The 22,213-nt window shown below is 45.0% G+C and overlaps 1 protein-coding gene across 2 annotated transcripts; it reads right to left on the bottom strand.

The window, feature by feature from the left end:
- Positions 1-757: 757 nt before the first annotated feature.
- LOC114844166 (la-related protein 4B-like) lies at positions 758-21,189 on the bottom strand. Of its 2 annotated transcripts, none has more exons than XM_055503637.1 (17): positions 20,615-21,189; positions 17,575-17,708; positions 13,352-13,517; positions 11,434-11,607; positions 11,137-11,215; positions 10,535-10,671; positions 9,781-9,888; positions 8,912-9,018; positions 8,688-8,741; positions 7,991-8,194; positions 7,800-7,906; positions 7,467-7,718; positions 7,186-7,231; positions 6,858-7,025; positions 6,587-6,777; positions 6,153-6,264; positions 758-5,730 (listed from the first exon to the last, which is right to left on the bottom strand). In XM_055503637.1, exons 2-17 carry the CDS (start codon positions 17,653-17,655, stop codon positions 5,404-5,406), a joined length of 2,313 nt encoding a protein of 770 aa, XP_055359612.1. In that variant the 5' UTR covers positions 17,656-17,708; positions 20,615-21,189; the 3' UTR covers positions 758-5,403. The 2 variants fall into 2 exon arrangements, with proteins under 2 accessions (XP_055359612.1, XP_055359613.1); XM_055503638.1 differs by having other exon boundaries at positions 7,186-7,210.
- Positions 21,190-22,213: the final 1,024 nt, after the last annotated feature.

Here is a 22,213-nt window from a genome sequence, read left to right as displayed (position 1 = left end):
CAAAGCAGGCGCCTCCAGCTAAACAAAGAAACATGGAGCTGAAACAGGAACAGGTTAGATCATCTCTGGAGGAGACATGCACCCAGTAAACCCAGTCTGCACCACTCCAGTTCACTTGGGCTTCTTGGAACGATGTCCTCAAACTGATCTGGAAGCTTCAATTTGACAATGGGAACCTGAGCCGATAAAGGCAGAACTTCAGCCCATAATGATCTGCAGCCCAGAGATGAGGAGCTGAGTGGGATCCACCTGTTTAGATGTGTTGGTCTCTACATTGTGGTATAAATGTAATTAATGCTGCGAACACGTTGCCGCCACTCGCTGTCATTACACCACATTACAGTGACTCGTAGATTTAAACTTTGTCCTCTGGCCATTTTAAAAAAAGTGAGGAGAATATAAATGCTCAGTTTAACCATTAAATATTCAACTTCTCATATTTGAACAGTTTCTCATTTACACAAACATCAATTTGTCCAGTAAGTTCCAACCAAACAGCAACACGCTGATGTCAAACACTTAGTGGCCACATCATTAGGAACCCGTTCAGTCCCAGAGTTTGACTTTGACTCATTAGTTTGGCCACTTTAAGAGCCCGATGGGGACGAAGCACTGGCCCAGAACTTTGTACTTAATCTTCATCCAGGTTCAGGAACCGTTTCGTAGTTTTTGTACAAAACCTAAGGCTTCATAGTGAATTTTGAAACCTTAACCCATGTTCACACCCAGAGAACAGATTGAAACAGTTCAGCTCCTCAACAGTGCCTAAATCTTTATTTTTCAGTAAGCTACATTTTTTTCTCCAAATTAGACAGTTTACATCATGACACAAGGGTAACTTAAATTATCTATAGCCGACACGTACGCTTGATTCCAGTCTCAGTGGAAGAATAGACCCAAAGTAAAAACAAAACTAAATTAATTAATTAGAAAAATAAAATCAAAAGAAAGCAAAAGCCTCCGTTCCACATCTGTTAAAGGTGTCATTAGGCAAAGTTATCTGTCCAAACCCCAACACGCTGGAGTCGTCGATTGTCCACAGCCGTTAGCGCAGCGCGGTGAGTGTTAATGAGTGAAACCACAGTGAGCAGAGTCGGTGCTGTGCATCTGTCATTAGATCTTTGGAGAAATCAACCAAACCAAGGGAAGAAAACAATGGCACTGTTGAAACGGGCGGACGTGGAGGAGGCCGAGCTGAGGCAACGGACCGGCTGATATGAAGAGTTTGTGATGATGGGATGAGCAGAACCTGCGAGTCCACCGGTACCAGCTCTGGAAGAGTCACTCTGGCTCACGTCCTCATCTGCTGATGCTGATGCATATAAAGCTGCTCCCGTTTCAGGTTAGTCCAGATGGAAAAGTCTTTGACAGGAAGTAAAAACCAGATGCAGCCTCAGCTATGTACACGTTACACCACCGCTGGTTTAATGGCACCGCGTCCACGGGGCGGACGTCCCAGTTTGTGCAGGTTAATGTTCTGTATGTGCCAGAGACGTCGCTCCGACAGGTGTGAAACTGATTCCAGTTGAGCCTCTGCTTCAGCCCCAACACAACGAGTCCGAAGGAAACTATTAATACACGTAGGTCCCAGGAGGAGGCCCTGAAGCTGACACGAACAAGGAAAAGCAGACGCAACTTCAAACATCTTGTCTGATTGGAACCAACACCGACACTCGAGGGGAACTTTGAGCTGCCAGTGGTTAAACCAACGTTTAGAACTAAAGGTACAACCCACAGGCCCTGAACGCATCGGCAGCACGCAGAACCACGAGCACCCTCCGTCACCCTCAAGCTCTGACATATAGACTTCTGCTTGTTTTGCACTGCCGACAGAGAAATGAGCTGAACCACAACCATCCACTCAAACACATGTCCAATTAGACTGAATATACGGAACCTGAAGTGGATCCAGGACAAGGCTCAGCGTCTCCAGCCCAACACAGCTCAGCTGAGACAGAACCCGTCCGGCTCCAGTGCTACGCTAGGCTAACACACTTTGGAGTCGTCATGCTCCTGGTGATGTAGGATTCAGCTCAGCCTTAGTGTCACATCTGCTGAAACCAGTGATTGGAATGTTTAATGCCTTTTGCAGTAGACTTTGATTTAACTGTGTTGACTGAAGATACTGACTGATGCAGACTAAACATAATGGTGAACTGCTGTTGATGCAGTGGAATAAAAACTGTAGTGCTTCCGCTTAAAGACTGTCAGAATTCAGACTTTTTTAAAACAAGCAAAAGTCTGAGGCGCAGAGCTCTGAAGAGGACGGTGGCGACGCGCTGCTCTGAGCCTAAACAATGAAAGCACCTTCTTTCTAGTGTGCCCACTACGGAGGAAAGGAAGGGAGGCGGGCTCATCTGTCATCAAGGTGCAGCCTAGCGCACAGGTAGAGAAATGGAATGAAACACACACACACGGTACAATCAGACAAGCTGCCCACGCTACAGAGTGGAGCAGAGCTCAATGCCCAAACCCAAAGTAAAACCCAAGAGCACGACATTAAGGTTTATATCCTACATCCAGCTCGACAGCGACATTAATAGTTAAAGATCAATATATTTTATCATCATTTTAAGGTACCTCTTATATTTTTCTGAGTATTTACAACTGTACAAGCAAAGCACACACTCCAAAGTGCACATATTTAATACAGTATTGACTAGTTTTGCATTTACAAGATTTAGTTTTCCCCAAAAAACACAAATGGAAACTATGAAACAAAAAGATCTAAATTATTCTTTTCATTCATTTTACAAAAACCAAAAGGGAAAATAAAGACAATGCTGCTAGATCTGTTGTCTCTCTAAGACTCGTGACGCACCGCTCCTCGTTTACGTGTTGGGGAGGTTTGGAAAAGAAATAAACTTTATGCTTGTCTTGTAGAAAAGTTAAGGCAAAGTCATTTTTCAAGTTTAAATAAAATTCAAGTTTCTCGAACACTGGATGGATTTTTACATGTTGTGTATTGACAGAGACAATGCGTCTCTATTATTTCTTCTGCCCAAAAGGAAAGCGTAGTCATTTCTAACAGTTGATAAATAAGCAGAGATGGTGCCGTTTCTTCTTTTTGACCATTTCCACAAATGAAAACACACTAAACTAAATTAAACCAGCCCATCCAAGTGCATCTTAGTCCTTCAAAAGCAAACTAGCCAAACTCAGGGTTTATCGTCCGAATCGGCAGCAGGCGCAGCGAGTTGCCCACAATGACCTTTGCTGCAGGAAGACTTTTCCAGACACCAGAGAGTCCAGTGGTTTTAAGGGTCAAGCAGGGAAGGAATCTCACCTCAGCAAAGCAAAGTCTAAATGCAGAAATCAGGCTGCAAAGCTGCTATAGAAGATTCTTTTTCAATCACAGTCTGGTGGTTCTGCCACAGCGGCTGCTACAGGAGCCACAGGTTACAGCGTGTCGGCAGAATCACTATGACACAGGATGGGATTCACTGTACATCTGAAGCACCTGAGCAGATCTGTGTCATCTCTTCTGTTTAAGAAAGGCTTTTAACCTACTGAAGCCTGGTGACAGGAAACCACGGCGCTGATGCAGAGGAAAGCGGTGATGACGACCTGCCACAGGGAACGCGCCTGCTGCCGCCTGCCTCCACGTTTCTGCTTAAAGGTTTATCACGCGACAACATTTCAGCACATGGACTCCTGGCCATGTCCTTCACACTCCAACATGACACACACACACCTTAAGTGTCAATCACAATCTATACGGTCTGATGACGCATCTCACTTTCCACATTCAACCATTCCAGGAAAGCCCTCAATGCAGAACTGCTGCACGTCTACACAGACACCAGCTCCTTCAGGAAGAAGGAACGTCAGTAGAACCGGCAGAGACGCTGCTCAAGCATCTCCGCCGCAGCCCAACAGGAACATTGTCCACCTCATTTTACGTCTCCGCACTCAGGATTCTTTCCCTTTAGCTACGATAAACAAATGAATTTGAAAAACAGCAAATGTGTAAACAAGGTTCTGCAGATGTAAATCAAGTATCGTGTGCATGTAGCATCACGAGCCGTAACAGATTCCAGGGTTCGATGTCTAGCACCATCCAGTGGAAACATGCCACGAAGCCCTCGTCGCCTCTCAACACTGGATGTGGGGCCTCATCAGTTATTCTGAGCCTATTACACCTGGCGAGCCGGTTTCATGAGGATCCGAATCCTTAGTGTTAATGTGTTCCCACCTATGTGTGAACCTCAAAGAGCTGCTCCGCTATCATCACCACTGGATTTGAATTTGTCAGCTTGTTAGAGATGACGTCAGAGGAAGCTGCATCTGATACATGAACCGTCTTTAGCTCAAAGAGATGAACGCGAGAAAGGAGAAAGGGTCCAGTTAGAGACAAACCAACCAACAGCACAGACGTGTGTTAATGCGCAGGTCCCCTCAACTCTACAAAACAGAGACTGTTCTTTACATTCAGTGCATTTTTCCAGCTCTGTGCATCACTTTCTTGATCTTTACTAGTTTCAACATCACTATAACGAGTAAAACAAGCGTTCTCCTGCCTCTGAAAAGTTGGAGATTCTTCATTTGTCTTCAGTCAAAGTTTGCTCTTCCCGCCTGGAAGCCCAGAAACAGCACTGACCCACCCTGGCTGTGAGACGCAAGCGACAGCCCACAAATAAAAGTCCTTAGCAGTGTTGGCACAGAGTAGATGAGCCCCCAGCAGAGGGAGCCATTTCATCCTGGGAAAACAGCAGAGGAAGGAAGCGCTGAGGAGACGATTACCTGCAGCAACTACACTGACAACGGTCTGTAAGCAAAGCAGAACTACTGCTGGAAAAAGACTGGAAAAGGTCTTCTAGTGTAAAAACGATGTCGCTGAGCTGATGTAACCCTTGTTGTGATTGTGATATTAAGTTGCATATAAGAGAAGTGTTGACAAACGAGACAAAGGTGAAGTGATGGGCACAGACACAGAGGCCTGCACTTATCTGTGTGAAGGAGTAATAACCCTCACTGATAATGAAGCTCAGAAAGCTGCAGCATGCAAACCTTTCACCATAAGAGCAACCCATGGTGAGGCCGACGTCCCTTTCACCTTCCAACAATGCCAAGACTTATTTATTCCCAGGAGCAATGAATGACTTTCAGTGTTGTCTGTGCCAACGAACAGGCTGTAGGACCTACATAATGCAAAAAAAAGGAGGAAAAACCAAACTGAAAGTTAAAAATAAAATAAAAAAAGCAAATAAATAGAATAAAAAGAATGAAACGGTGCTCTACATGCACAGTAAAGTGCTTTTGTCTGCAAGCCCTGATCCAGAAAAGAAGGCGTCCTCTGTCTGCGACTGGTGAGTAGCCCTGACATAGGTTTCCTTTTAATCGCATCTGTGGAGCATAGTGGGGAGACTGGAGGACTCGAAGGGACAGGGGGTCTGCTCTCCCCTACTGTGGGGACTTGGGTGGGGTGTGGTGGGGGTCTTTGCTGGGGGTTTTCCCTGGGTGTGGGGGCGGGGAGGCCCACCGCCCCGTTGGCCTTCGGTTCTCCCTTGGAGGTCTGCCTGAGTTGCTGACCGTCAAGCCCAGTTTGGAGCAGGGGAATGTCTCTCTGGCCTTGGCCTCGGCCTGGTTACAGGCATCAGGGCACTTCCTGTCCTCGCCCGCAGAGGCAGCGCAGGGTGGCTTGGCTTCCTTTGGGATCTGGGGTTGCTGTGACGTTGGGGTGTCCTTCACTCGCTGGCAGATCTCAGCGTATGAGGGCTTCCTCAGCTCCTGAAAGGACAACAGACTCAGACATGCTGCTCGTCTACTGTCCTCCACACATTTATAAGCTGATCCACAGTCAAAGTTCATTTACAGTTAAGAAATCTTGGAGGTTAGTGTAACTGTCATCATCTGACAATACTGATCCGCACCAGCACATTTAGCATGTTTCCCCTTTAGGCCTGTCATTTATTAACATGACATTAATACAGTGTACTATGATACTAGTCGTCTGTCTGACACAATTAACACCATGATATGAGATATTTCAGGAACATTTTTAGACACCATGTCTGTTTAAAAATGCACATCTCTTTGTGACTATCTTCACAATGAACAAACTGTATTTTGCGGGACAGTGTGACTGATGCTCGGCTTCTCTCTGAAACCTCAAAGCCCACAATGAGGAATAAAGCATAAGTGGTACTGACTGTGGCAGCACCGTTGACCTGCACTGATTTGCTAGCAGTGGACAGCGTCCCAGGAACTCGCTCCACAGACGACTGCGCCTCCTTTGGCCTCGCCTCCGTCACCTTCAACTCGCTGCAGTGAAGACAAACACAAGGCAACCGTGTTAATAGCAAAGAGTACGGAGGCGCATTCTGACCTTTACACAGAGACAATGTGGTAAAATTGCTGCATTCTAGTGGCAGCACACAGCAATGAGTCAAAGGCTCTCAATTCCTGCTGCACCGTCAGTAAACAGCAACAGGATGGACAATGAACTAACTAACTCCTGCATGTGGTCTGCATCCTGAGGTCGCACAACTGCCTACGAGACAAACAAGCCATTGAGTGAGCGATGGAAGCGGCACCCGTTCAGACGCCCTAGAAGCCGATGAGCGCAGCACTGTGAGGCTCTTACGCTGCTGGCAGGGGGGGGGCAGGACTGTGTGGCGGGGCAGCTGCTGGGGTCAGCGTGGAGGAAGAGCCCGTTGTCAGCTGGCTCGGCGTGGGCTGAAAGCTCGTAGGCATCGGGGAGGAGGAGGGCCGGAGAGGCTCCTTAGGGCCTGTGGGCGACGGAGTTCCTCCAGCGCTGGACTCAACACTTCCATTCTGCAGGGACGACAGAGCAGAACCTTAGGTGTTCTGCCCGTTACTTCAGAATAAAAGCTCAGCCCCCCGCCACTTCCTACCCGTTCCTTGGTCGTACTGACAACCACGCCACTGGCCGGCCGGTTGTCAAATGGGTCGTCTGTCTTGAGCTGGCCGGCTGCTCCGGGAAGGGGAGGGAAGCTGGAGAGACCCAGCTCGAAGCTCGGAGACGGAGGTTTGGGAGGAGGCGGTGACTGAGGCGTCACTCTCTGCATGACGGCAACAAACAAAGCTCAGAACGAGTGCCAGCAGCGTTTAGCTCAGCAAGACCGCTTGGAAAACAACGACACTACTATGAACCATTACACTGAAGCCGAAGATGCTAATTACAGCGGCATTAGAGTGAGGAAGTCAAAATTAAACACTTACTGTAAACTTTTCATCCCTCTTTTTCCTAGAAGCAGAAACATTTTTCCTTTAAGAAAGAGAACATCTCAATTTACAAACATCCAAACTAGCCTGTTCTCCTTTGCATGTCAGCTGCTCTACACTGGTCCAGGACATACTGCATTAGTTCTGTCTGCCCAGATTGGTCAAATTAACGGGTGTCAGGTAAACTGCACCGTCTACAGTCATGATCCTCAAACACAAATTAGGCGAATATTGAATTTCAGCTCACTTTACAGTGAGCTAAACCAGTGTTTGCGTACCTTCCTCGTCCACTGAGGCAGTAGTCTGTGGCTGTGGCCTCGGTTACTCGGCCTGTGCCTACAGTGTCCCTGCGGGGGAAGGCCACGGTGGAGGGTAACCTGGTTCTGGGCTGGGTAGTGGGGAGTCGTGTTGGTGGGCTTCCGCGAACTCCGTTGAGCCGCTCACTGGGGAAGCTGGAGAAGAGGCTGGGGTTATCCAGCAGCCCGGCACTGCGGTCTGCTGTGGGAACAGTCGGCCTCAAGTGAGGTTTCCTGCAGCATTAAAAACAACAGCAAGTGAGGCGGCCATTTCATTGGTGCTCAAGGTTCTTCAATTACTCTTCAAATACAAACCTGTTCCTGGGCGAGTAGTGTCGGACAGCGAGGGGCGACGTCGCTGGCTTGAAACTGTGCGAGGTGGTAAATCCATTGATGAACTGGTTGTTGTGAAAGGGGGTAACCTGGAACCAGACCAGCAACAGGTTCAATAGATGTTAACTGAGCCTTTACATTATTACAAAAATTGAATCCAGCAGTATCCTTACTAGTGTGGGGTCGATGAAGCCGGGCGTGGCCGTCCAGGTGTGCGGTGCAATGAGGTTGTACAGGGGGAAGTGCTGCTGGGGGTAAACGTGTGGGATGTAGTAGGACGTGTACCGATGCTGGGCATACGGGTTCACCTCCACCGGCCGGTAACCGTTCTTTGGCATGAAAGTGTTGATAGCGATTGCCTTTGCCTTTATCCTTGCCTAGGACAGAGAGAAGGAACCAAAGCGTCGTAATAAGACTCAGCAGCAATTTAATTCAAAACGCTATGAATCACTGAATGTTTAAATGAGAAACTGCTAATATCTAATTTTATATTCAGGTAAAGTCCAACAGCATGCTGTAAACAGTACCGGGTGAGGGAGAGAAATGTGATGAAGCCGTTTGTCCAGGAGACGCTTTCATCTCCTGTGGCTTTTCATACATTAGTGGAACTACTCAAAAGTGCAGCACCACCTCTGCATGAACCTCTTAAGTGAAGATTAGCGAGGTCACTGCTAAAAACCCTGTTATGTGCTGTGCCCTTGATTAATTATGCAGGATGAAAGATAGCTTTGTTTTCCTAATCTCTGAAGGAAAATACAACATTTGAGACTTTGTGATGAGTCTGATCTTAACACAAGATGTGACTGAATATCACTGAATGATGTTGACCGTTAAATAGTGACAATAGCAAATGAGTTCACTTCACTTTACCTTAATTGGCTTCCCCTGGAAGGACTTCACCTCCTCACGGAGATACTGATATGCCTTTAGGAAACAAATAGACAAGAGCATTAGGAACAACTTTGATTAAAAGAAACAGAAACAACACAGCTCTAACATACAGACCCACATTTGTTACAAAATGTACAAAACAGTTTCAAAAAACCTCAGGACAGCGTGACACTTGGTATAATAAAGCTCTTCTGTGCAGTTACCTGCTGTGCGTCTGCTTCTGATTCAAAGGTGATAAACCAGTTGTCGTTATAGGCAAATTCACAGTTGATGAACTTGGGTAAGTTGTCGCCCTTAAACAGAGCCTCAACTTCCTGCAACGCAAAACACGAAAAAGAGCAATTCACTACACTGCTGCATATAAACAACTGTTCAGCGCCTCAGCGCGCCATCACAGCTGGACCGGTACACTGCCTGGACCGTACTCTAGGCAGCGACTCAAGAGGAGAAGGCACAAAAGCAAGGAAGTTTTGTTTACTCTCTCAATTATCTCATCGGCTGTAAATGATTCCGTAGAGTACACGTGTCTGATGACATTTACAGCTAAGTATGGTGCAGATACTGATGCCAGTCTGAATAAATAATACATGCTTCCTTGGGTGACTTTGACCTCATCATAGGTCCAGAACAGCCCAGACTCTAGAAAACTAGTTAAATAGAAACACAAATAAGCAATATACACTACACGCAGAAGGAGGGGGGGTCAAGCTGAAAGTAGCTCCACCCATAGTTTTTACACAAACTATCAGATTAAAGTAGAGTAAATGTGTGAGTGTGTGCGATGTGACAACATGCTCCTGTGCCCTCACGAGGTCTCACTAAAATGCTACAAAGCATACAATGTCCTTGAATGAGGTGCAGCTAAACAGCCAACATCCAGGAGAGAAACGTTATTGCATCTGAATGTAGTGGTTAATAAATGATCTGCTGCGGAGCTGAGTCATGACTCACATCCACGCTGTCTTCAGTGTTACACCACTAATGCTTATATCTAAGGAATGTTGACTCGTGCTCGTGAACAACCAAATGACCACCAACAATCTAAACAAGCAAAAAAAGACAAGCCGGGCACTGGCCTCTATCGGTGTGCTTTCAGGAACCTCTCTGAGGATCACGATGCAGCGGTTCTGATTCGGTCGCACCTTCTCTCCCTTCTCATCAACCTGGACCAGGGGCAGAGCTGGAGGATGACAAAGTATTGGCCGTTACATCAGTGTGTGCAAGTACACAGGCATTTGCATAGACATTTCTACCTACTGACCCTGAGAAGATAAAGTCAGCTGCTCAATACGTTTTACTGAGCAAAACACAGAATGGGAAAAATAGACAGAGAGAGAAGGATCTACTGCTTTTCTGGCTCAGACATGAAGACAGTTGTGCCTCAAAGTTTTGTTGACGCTTTGGTGCCTTGGACACAGTCAGAAACAAAACACCAACCATGATACGTACATGATAGAATTTAACCACAATGGTTAGAATGTCTTGAATGTGAGGGCTACACGCTAGTAAAGCTGAACACCATCGCAGATTAGCTTCTTCCCATAGCTCATACAACTTCAAATATTAAATCCTGACACCACCAGCAAACAGAGAGAGCAGTTTCAAGCCAGGTATGATGACTTGAAGTAGTAGATGAAGTGTTGTGACAATCAAACACAACTGGGTGCCTCTGCCGGGTGCACTTTAACAAGCTCTCCTGGGAAATCATCTCCCGGCTGCTGATAAGACTTCACCGTGAATGCTGTAGTTTGCCTCGTACATTGTGATTTGCTGGTGAGCAGCCACCAGAGTCCTGCTGCCGTAAAGTCTCTTTCCATTCAACTCACATCGTAGAATGTCCACAATCAGCTCCACGTCAGTGCTGAGTTTTTTGACATGGTCCAAGTTGGCCACAGTCACGATTGGCACATATTGGTCGCTGTCCATTTGGGAGATGAGGTACATGTCACTGGCCAAATTCTCCCTGATGGGACAAAAAGTGGAGAGACATTAGTGACACATGCAGTGAGCTGACGTGGCAACATGCTCACAGTTGTAACTGAACAGAACTCTCTCTCACCTGAGAATGTCCCATTAAAGTCCCCACTACTAAACGTAAATGTCAGGCTTGTTTAGGAATCACAGGGGACACAAATGTGGGAATCTGTGCATATCATTTTATTGGGGGGCGGGGGGTTGGGTTTGTGGTTGGGTCTGTGTTCTTACGTTGTTTAATACCGGGGGTCTGGGAGAGATGTAATTTCAATTCTCTGTATGTCCGAAACACATTGTACAAATTCACATTAAAGTCAACTTTGACTTGACGTGATGTACAACTCTTACACCTCTCACCTACTTCAGTCTAAGTGTGAAAGCTAAACCGCCCAACCCATAGTCCAACAACACACCCATGGGTTGAAACAGTCAACGTTGACTTAAATCCACTCACCGGGAAAGACAGAACTCCAGGGTCTTCTTCAGGTGCTCCCTCAAACCCTCCTGGGGCGTCTCAGTCTGGGGATCAGTGGCTGTCGACATAAGGGTAATGTTTTCATGAAACCTCTATGACATGGTTACAGTAGTAAGTTTGGATACTATAACTGGTACTGCGTGTTTAAAGGCCTGCTGAATATTTCTTGCTTTCACAAAACAGTCGGGTTCCAGTTTATGTCACATGACAACAGGTCCTCTAATCACTCGGTGAATTAAAGAATGTACACACACAGTCACACACAGTCACACACACCTGGGTGCCCAGGCTGCCCGGGCTCAGGGTACTCTGTGTAGCCTGGCTCGGAGCACTCCAGGGCGACGGAGGCCACGGGCGCCGGCTCCGCCAGCATCACTGCCACCGGTGGAGGCTCATCTGGACCGGTTAGTAGAGGCTCCTTGTAAGTCTTGTCTTCACTGGCTTCATAGTCTGTGACGATTAGATGGAGGTGGTGTTAGAGGAAGGACATTTACCAGCCATTCAAACAAAAACAATAAGTGAGTCCCTATCTGAAGCCCAGAGATAGAGGACACCTGCTGAACATTCTTACTCAGCCATCTATTTACAGCTACTGTGTCTTCAGAATTTTTCTAATGTAATAATAGGCTAATTCTAACATACTGACTATGTCTGCACTCACATCTGGACTTCGCCAGGAAGAGAGACGTATTTTTTCCAGTGGAGGTGGCATGAAAAGGACAGCGTGTGTTGTTTACACTAGCAGCTGGTCATATTAACAAAGCAATGGGTTATTTATTCAGCACTGGATGCGTGAAGGCCAGAAAGCCATCAGTGATGAATATTTCCTGTGCTTTCTGCTGCTGAACAGGCGATTGAAAGAAAACATGACTTGTCATCTGCTCAATTGGACTTTGTAGCAGTTGAATATCATTTCCTTCATACCTGTTAATAAAGGATATCTGATCCAAATGAGAACAGCTGTCATCCCTAAATAGCCAGAGCTACATTACAGAGCTTGGTACATCTTAGGCAAACCTTGTTTTCTATTCAATCTATAGCTTCGTATGGAGCTAGCTATTAGCTGCTAATGTTGCTAGCACTAGCCCTACGGCCAGACCAGGTTGGAGCACCCCTATTAGTGCTGTCTGTGTTAGCGTTAGCGCTGATATATTGTATTTATTATAGAATCATAATCCCAAAGGTCCCAACATAGTGTGCTATGAGAGAGAATCAACATACATACTGAATAATATGTGAGGCAACAGGAGACCAAGTGTGTTTGCAGCCAGCAGTACCAACAGGAAATTCAAAACAAAACTAAACAGAAAATAGATTTACACAACACAGAAACACAAATAAACGCCTGTGTGGCAGGTAAAGGCCTCAACTGTCACCTGTACAACCAGAGGTTACACAATTTACCTGAAAACTTTGATCTGATTAAAACTTGGTGTAATGTCAAGTTATGTGTAGCCTGAGCTGCAATGGGTCAGGAGCCTTCGCCATACAAAATGTCACTTATCTCAGTTTCTTAATGAATCTAAAGTGTTCGCGATAAAATGTATTTCCAATTTATAAAAGATGATGTCATGATTCTATTGAGAACATTACAAAGTAGAACTAAAATCCATTCCCCTCACATCAGGAGGCTCATGCTGTTGTAGGCAGCATCCAACACCACTGACTGAAGCTAAAAACATGATGATCAGCGTGTTAAAACACAACGCTCCAGCCTTTTACAGGAAACAACCACTGAGGCTTTTCCTACTACCGTTCTATGACTTGTCATCCATCCCTTCATCCATTTTAAGAACAATCTTTAAAAAAAAAAAAAAAAAAAAGAGGTGAACCAGGCTGCCACGTCAATCGGTGTCCAGCTCAGGCTAATCCATCATTTCTGTTTCACCACCACATCCTTGTTGCCTCTGCAGCTCCATACTTGGCTTCACACATTAGAATGAATGATTATGGTCGTTTGTGTGGAGGGGACCACGACTCCGGGTAGAATATTCATAGCTCACACTAAATTAAGCATGAATGATTAAAGCATCCCAAGAGCAGTGACAAGACAATGTGTGACAGTAGGTTGAGTGTGGGTTTGTAGGTGGAGCTCAGCTGTCATTTCAACACCTCGTAGTGGGAAACGTTAGCTGTTCTGTGTCGCTATATATGAGGACGTCCTCCTGCAGGTTGCCAAATGTTCTATACAAACCTGTGGGCTGACCTTCTGGGCCTGGGTCAACTGAACTATCGCAACCTTCCTTCCATGGCTGCAGGGCAGCAGTTGTGTTGTCGGCGCTCCCACTGGGGTCCAGGCTAAACATGTGGTTGGCCCATGCTTTGGCATTGGGGTTGAGGTCTGAAACCTTAGTGGAATCCTACAAACCAATGGAAAAAGTTTGATTACTGATATGTTACCTCAGCAGATTATAGTAGTGTAACAGACAAACACAGGCTGGTGCTTCAAATATCACTGTCAGACGTAGCAGCAACGTCACCGGTTCTGCTACGAGCCGACAGGGTTCTGGCCCATAAGCCCGACTGGGCTGGCCGTACTCACTGGACCAAAGCAGCAGTTTATCATACATGTCTCACTGGCCAGGAGGCTGTAACCCAGAGCTGTGGTAAGAGCCTGTGTTTCATTGACATCCTGAGGCATAGAGGACCAGGTGCTTCCTGCTGGTGGCGATATGAGGCTCCACTGCATCCAGTCCATGATTAACGCCCGTTAACAGAGAATAGTGTCTCCAAGGCAGGCACACACAGACTCCAAACGCTGTATCCCTTAAGCCCCAAAATGGCCTCCCTAAAACGAGGCAGACGCCACACCTGTCAAATCACAGCTATCGCCACACGCCGTCTGTCCCACACATCTGAGCTGCTGGGTTGACTCAACAAATGTGATGACAGCACCGAGGCTCTGCTGCCCCGCTGGGCCAGGCTGACGTCGCAGAAGATGACTGGCTGTCCAACTCTTTCAAGGCATCCGGCTCTGCTGCACTGACTCATTCTCTGGTGATGTACTGGGTTGGTCGACACTGTTAAGATGCACACCTGAGCCAAAACAAAGCCTGCTTCACTGAGACGTGCTACATCAACCCTGGGGCGTTGCTCAAATTAAGCAACATGATCAATTATTCCACTAAGGACCTAAGATGCTGCTACCAAAAAGAAGAAGCTGAAGAACCTGCAGGTAAATAGAAAGAACAAAAAAAAAAATCTGAAATTAACGAGACAGTGAGTGAGTGAGAGCGTGAGGAGCCTGACTTGAAACCAGACGAGCAACAGGAGACAGCCGTCCTGGGTCATATTTCACAGATGCTGCACTACAAAATCAATCTGGACGCGTCTGGTCAGACAGAAAACTCCGCCTCTGCCAATAATTCATCCCTGCATTAATGTAAAACTCCCTCTTCTGTTCGAGCTGGGTGCCATAGAAACAGCTGATGACATCTCAGGATGTGTATGTTCTGGGCATCGCTTAACCTTTCAAATTCTAAAATGTACCCCACCATCAGACTTAGGAAAGGTGAGCTGCATCCCTGATTGAGGCTGCGTTTTGGGGTGACACGAGAGGATGTGACTCATCCTGAACCGTGGACAGAAATGAGTTTTTGTTGGTGACATCAGAGGGCAGCCCACGTTTATTATTGTGGCTCTGATGGAAGCAAGCTCACAGCAGACAGGATGACGAAGAGCCAGGTCTCCAAGTCCTTCAGGAGAGAAGAAGACAGTCAAACCTGGACTTAGGTCCACGTGCTTCAAATAAAGAGCTGTCATGAAAAGTCGAACTTGCTTTTGTTAGATCCGACATACAGTTATAAACAGACTGATGAGGAAAGTGCTACAAAGCTCAGTTCAGCCTGTTCAGTTAACACCGTCTTGGCACTAACGAATCAGCAATAAATTAGCAGGACAAGAGAATTCAGAGTAAAGCTTTCAGTACATTCTGCCGTTTTCACACAGGTCCCGTCAGACTGAGCTGATCATGTGTTCTGTTCGCCTGCCGTGGTCCTCTGCGCTCTCTTCTCTATCTCCTCACCCCAACCAGTGCAGCAGGTTCCTTGGTTTTTAATGCAACTGTATACATGTATGTTTGTGTCTTCAAGGGCAACACTGTGGAATGTCTGCTAAGAGTTTCTCTTGACAGAACGCAACTTGGTTCACTGTAAAGAGCCCACATACTGTATGAGGAGGGTTTAACCCCATTTTCAGACGCTTCAATCCAAAACCGATTGCATCTGCCACACAAGGCTATAAATAGGTCATGTTCACTTTCGGCTCTGTTTATAACACATATGTGTGAAGCATATGGCTTTATGTGTGTGTGTGTGTGTGTGTGTGTGTGTGTGTGTGTGTGTGTGTGGGAATAAGGAATGAGCTGGAGAACACGAAGGTTCGCTGGCACAACATGGCCCGGATAGAGAACCATGCAACCTGGACTTGTTGTTTCTGTCCAACTGGGTCTTGAATTTATGTCACTTCTAATTAAAATCTACTAAAGTTCAATTTAAATGACTAAACATTGTTACATTATCATTAACAACGAAGCACAATTGTGATCATGTTTTCATGATAAAGGCTTGATGGCTGGAGTAGCAGAGAGAGAGCTGACGGCCAGCCTCCAACAGTACCTTATTTTAAAACAAACCCCGACATGGTGAAGTTTTCTCCATCACTAAACCCAGCTTGTAATGAGACCTACAGCCTGAAGCATTAGTCCACTGGACTCCATCAGGGGAAAACTTCCCTCTTTAACGCTCAATCTTGATTCCAATCTTAAAAGTGGAAGAAAGTGGAAAAAGACAGCGGGCTCTTTCCATTTCCTAATTTCAGAGCTCTCAGGAAAAAAAAGTCACGCCTGAAGGCCATCCGCTTATTTTCTACCCACTTCCTTAATTCCACATTCTTTCCTAGTTGAAGAGCTTGATTGAACCCGTGAGGAAACATCAAGACACGTGTTTGCTTTGATTAAATCGATTGCTTCATTATAAAAAGAAATGCTTTACAAACATGAGTAACCGTGATCTGTGACCACAACCTGGGCCCATTCGTCCTCGAACTCTGGTGATGGTGCATTATCACACGAAGGCTCATTTAAGTCACAGTCGACAGCCTGATGCCACCAGCCGACACCGTACGGCACCACAGACACAACACCCGGGGAAGCACTAATACATTTCTGTGTTTAATTATGCCTGGGCAGCTTTAACAACTCACCCCACACCTTCAGTCTAAACAGTGGTTAATGTGAACAGAACGTGAGGTGGCTGGTAGAAAAGGCAAGTTTACAGCCAACTCTACCAATATGTAACATCCCACCATGATGAACACATTTAGTACAGACAGGTATCATCAATGAGAGCTGAGGGGGTTAAACTAGGAGGAGCCCAGTTTCATAAAGGAGCAGCCACACAATGAAGAGGGGAGACATCACCAGCTTCACAGAATTAGTGTGTCCCTTAAAGCACACATGGAAGATAATCAGGTTTCCTTTAGAACTTAATGACCTTCAGCATTTAACCAGGACACACCTCATTAAGGTCAGATTACAGGACCCAGTACCTGCATCCTTTATGCCAGTCACAACCAACACTCAACTCAAACCGGCCTGATGGCCCAAGGAGGTCTGAACCACCAGCCCAGCAGACACAGGCCCCGATGCATCTGTTCTAAATATAGTTTACAAAATATTTACAACAATTTCGACTGGAGTCATGACAATTAATTCTGCAGCAGTACCAACGATCAGAGTCCACTGTTTCCTGATAGTTCTGCCTCCTCCCCTTAGACAGCGAGATTAGAGTGATATGTATGTCCAGAGTAGAGCAAACGGTGCAACAACATTTGTAGGAGTGATTTGGATGAGCTGAATTGTGAGATATTTACTGGAGGGGCATCAATAAGAAACATTACAACATTATTGGCAAGAAACAACAGAATAACCCTGAGATTAAAAAGGACATGACATCTACAACCATTGGTGTTTAGCTTTAGTAGAGAAAAGGTTTCAGGTTGTGTCTTTGATGTATTTAAAGAAATGCTGGAAGTAGCCGAACCAAATGATAATCACCTTTAAAGTCTAATGAACTGTGAGCACTAGATAAAGTCAACCACTACACTCAGCCCGTCCATGTGTTTGTTTGTCATGTGTTTGGTTTGAAGCCAACCAAACCCACAGATTCCTCCGGCTTCAAGGTTCCACGTCCAAACGATCAGAGTGTAACAGAATGACTCCTAAGGCCGATCAGCATAACCTCTGTTCTGTATTTGATGTGAAAATCAAGCTCATTGTATGAACACTGACATTTGTCAATGAAAACACATAAGAATGTAAAAAGGTATATTTTAGATCTGCAGCATTTGTCATGAAGGTTTGAATACACTATCATGAGCTATGAACTGTTTATATTACATGTAAAACGTGCCGCTCACCAAATGAGAGTTCTCTTTTGCCTCTTGTACTGGCTGCACCTGTGGTTCAGCTACAACTTTCGTGTCCTGGTCAGAAGTCATGAGCCGTCTGCTTCTTGGCTCCTCAGGGAGAAGTCTCTGTGTCACCAAGTAAGCTACAGGGGGTGAAGGAGACAAACGTTAGACTCAGGAACGGATGTTTACCCACTCAACGCTGCACAATAACACTTTAAACACGTGTGTGATGAAACAGGCCAGGGCCAGTGTCCGATAGTGACTTCAGCAAATAAACAGCACGGGGGCATCTCCTGAACGACAAATGACTTGTGACTCATTTTAAAACCTCCATTTGTGTCCAGATATTTATTTTAATTGGTTTTTGTGTCCGTGTTTATCACCTGTTTTTACTCCACTCACAGAGGCACAAACTCAACATCAGCACAACCCTCACTGCTGAAATCAATCATTTAATTTCAGGAACAACCACAAAAAGGAGAGTGACAGGGAGCAATTAAAGAAGAAATATTTTTACACTACTTATAATGAATATGGTCTCAACATTACCAACTGGATTTGGCTTGCGAATGCAACAAATAAATGATTAGTATAAATAAAAGATGCATTTACTTTCTCGACTGATATTTATGTTAACTACTCAATATCTACAAATCAGATCAGAGTTGTACTCCAATGCATTTATACCAAAATCAATGATTTTACTTTCTGGGCAGAAGAGACAAACTTACTTACTTACTACTCAACACAAACAGCTCTTTAAACTGAATTATATAATTACATGGTGGCTACAGGAGGTTTGGCTTGGTTTCACTTTTAGTTCTGTTTCCGAAGTTAAAAACAAGGTGGCATCACTGAGAACCTACGGTTTTATCCCCAACTCTAGGAGCTCATGTAGATGTACATGTAGATGTGTATGTAAGTAACCAGGTTGGTCATCCTGGGTTCCATAACCAGAAATGGCCAACTCCTCCCTGAGAACACATGGACACATGTAACTGGGTTTCCCCCCAGGCTGCAGGTCGTCACCACCCTGTCGTCACCAGAGAACCTCATGACGTTCAATCAAACTGACACAAGCGGACATCAAATGACACCAGATGGCTTTTGTTGTCAATAGGCGCCACACACAAAAATTACACTAAATCATAAAAATGGGCAAAATATTTTTTACCATGACTTATTTACAACATTAAAAATTATAAAAACAACAAATTAACATGTGTTATAAATTACAACTGAATTAAATAAATATGATACTGAGTTTGCAACATGTCTGAATCATTTCTCAGAAACAAAAAAAAGCAATTTGATTAAACTAAGCAAATTTTTATTTACTTCAATTAACCTTCAGTCACGCAATCATTTCACTGCTTCAGCACAACTGACCATCAGCCTCCACAGCTCAGTTAGATTATGCTCCGTGCACAAACCGTTTCTGCATCAGTAGCTGATGTTATGTGGAGATCACATTTAATACATCTTACTTTAATCCACTCAAGAGTTCCAAAGCATTATTACTTTCAACAGACCATTCACATTAAAACAGAATAGGGAAGCAGGACCCCACTAAATCCCAACATCCCTGGAAACACCTTCTTTTCTGTCCTGCTGGAGTCATTTGTAAAGATAATCTACCCCAACAATCGTTTGCCTGTCTATGACGCGAGCCCTCGCTGTGTTTGCATACAAAGCAGAAATAGAATGGCATGACTGTAAAGCTGTTGACCTGTGGTTCACAAAGATTCCCAAACACAGCGTGCATGCTGAATATAAGTGATGCTACTACAATAAATCAGTAAAACGCTCCTTCCATTCTAGACATTTAGCCTCCTTTTCAATACGACTTTGTTATTTACAACCCAATGCATCAATGTGATTTTTAATTAATGGTCATATAAAACATTAGGATGGAGCAACAAAACACTGAAGAGTCAATACTTGTTAGATAGTTGACAACATGTATGTTTGAAATGTTCCTAAATCACTAAGTAACTAGTTTGTCTTTGCACAATTAATACTGTTTTTATTGTTCTTTGTCCTGTTTTTTCTGTTGTCTTGGTGGTTGTCTGTGGCTGCTGCGAACTTAACAATTTCCCCATCGTTGGATAAATAAAGTCCTATCCTACCCTAAATAAGATTCATTTGGCAAATCCCCTGTGAGACACGTTGTAGATGGTGAATCACTGCTGGCTATGAATGGCCCAACTGTCCATGCAGCATCTTTAAAGGGAGCAGGTTCACAGCAGCATCAATCACTCTGGTAAAATAACTGTCAGGAATGGGACACCTAAGAGACACTACTGTAAAATAAAAAGCAAGTTGTTTTTTCTATAAACTGTTAGTTTACTAATAAAAGTATTTATTTACGCTTCTCTATCGTTGTACTGGTTGTCAACTCAAACGGACATTTACCTTCGGTGGCAGGATACATACAGGGCAAAGTATTATGCAAAACAATCACACTGAGATTTCTGTCTCTCAGTTAAGGCTGCAACTACAACACCTGCCCCTCGCGCACATCGTTCAGCTTTCAGCATCCTAAATACATATTAATTTCAGATATAAAGTTATTCCAAGCTGACCTCCATCACAGTTCACGCAGGTTCGTCTAACATGCAGGACGCAACACGACGGGTGAACGTCTCTAGCAAACACTTCAACTTCTCCTGAGGACGCAATGCAGGCGTTTTTAGCAGCCGGGGCTCAGGACAAACACTGCAGATCGCATGTCATGCCCATGCCAGGGGCCGTGCCATGCGTGTGCGCGAGGTACAAGCTGCGACCACAACAATGCTGAAGTTGACACGGGCCACAAAGTAGCAGCCATGTCTAGGTAGCTGGTGCAAACAGCACCAATTGAAAGATGGCGACCTCCGGTGTGATTTCGCGGATTCCCCAACCCCCATCGTTGTGAATCAAGCTAATTTACACTTAACAAGTAAGCCAAGTTCACGACACTCCACCGAGCTGCCGCTGCCTCCGTCTGTGTGATTCATCTCCCCTGTCCACTTCGACAAACAAGTTTGCGAACTGTTTTACTCACCTGTCAGCTCTTACTGCACGGCGTCGCAAACACTGTTGTGGTAGTGGCAGCTGATGGTGGTGATGGACTGCGGCCTTGAACTGGCTTCTACGCTAAATACGCAGGGTATTAGCTAGCAGGCTATATCGAGCACGCTAGCTAGGAACACAAAGCTTAGCGATAAAACCTCACCGCAAATACTTTTCAGATTAAAGGGGGTGGTTATGGGCAGGTGCGGTGCAATGACGACGCCCCCAAGTATGTTTGCAAAACTCCGCTCCCCCGATCAGTACTGCAAGCTAGTTAGCAAGTAAGCTAGCTAAGACGTAGCTAGGTGGCTAGCTAGCCTGCCTATGAACGGGCTCGATGAATCTGGCGCCTGGAAATCCACTCGAAGCAAAGTGCTTACGGTCAATAGAAGGCTACACGAGACGTAAAAATCAAAAAAACACCAAAACAACTGAAAATAAGGAGTAGACGTTACGTGTCGCAAAGCTTCCGACCGATGAACACTCGTTACAGCTAAAGATGAGAGAGAGGGGGATTTTGGAATGGAGAAGTCGCCGTTTCATTTCCCTTTCGTGTGCAGCGCAAAGATCTTCTATACAGGGAAGATGAGTCTCCTATAAAAGCACATTCGTTTCCTTATCGGTATATAAAAACTGATTCAAAGCTCATGTGCATCTGTTTAATAGATGCTATTATTATTGTGAACTTATTATGAAGTCATTTTTGAAAGGTATTCTAGCATGTACAAAGGTGTGTCAGTACTAACACACAAAAGCAGGCTCATGTTTGCCAGATGTCACAGTTTGAAAACGTTTTTTACCAGCAAAACAAAATCTGTGTTAAAGAAGAATGAAAGTGAATTTGTTTTATTTGGGTGTTAATGTGTTGTTTTTTGTAATTTCTCATCTCAGTTTGGTCGTGTCTGTTTATTTTTTTATTGTATATTTGTTGATGTTTTAATGCCCTTATTTAGAAATTATAAAACGAAGAATAAATTCTTCACAGTGCTTGTCAGATGTTTAAAAACTGAGTCTGAGTAGAGTTGCTATTTTTTTTTTTCTGCGTAGATACCAAAACTGAATAGAAACTGACGCGCTCTGCTTTCAGAGTGAGATGTCCTTTGAGATTGTCCCCTCTTTGGTGCAGTAGTGAACCTGGAGCTGTCGGCCAGGTCTCGCGGTCCCGCCCCTTCTTATTCACTTCACCCTCATGTCCTCAACAGGCCGTCCTGATTGGTCAATATTGGCAGTGGGCGAAAGCTGTCGCGCTTGTGTTCACTGATAATAGGCGTGGTCGAGAGCAATTGCGTCCGCTGATTGGCTGCTTCCATATCGCCGAGGATCACAACAAACATGGCGGAAACAGTGGCGGCAGATGTAACAGAATTCTTAACACCCAATTAGACTATTTCTTACTTCTTGCACAAGTTAACAAATAATCAAGTGTTTAAAATACTATAATATAATGACTACATAGTTAAAACATAATACCACCACATCTTTTCTGAAAAGCGTCCTAGAGCTCAGTGGACCTCTGTATTTGTAACATGGAATACAAGTGAACCATTGACCACCAGGAACTTCTCAGTCTCGCTGATGGAATTCACAACTC

Source organism: Betta splendens, chromosome 17 (assembly GCF_900634795.4).
Source record: "Betta splendens chromosome 17, fBetSpl5.4, whole genome shotgun sequence".
NCBI lineage: Eukaryota > Metazoa > Chordata > Actinopteri > Anabantiformes > Osphronemidae > Betta > Betta splendens.
The sequence above is the reverse complement of the archived record's forward strand: the minus strand, read 5'-3'. Positions and strand labels throughout refer to the sequence as shown.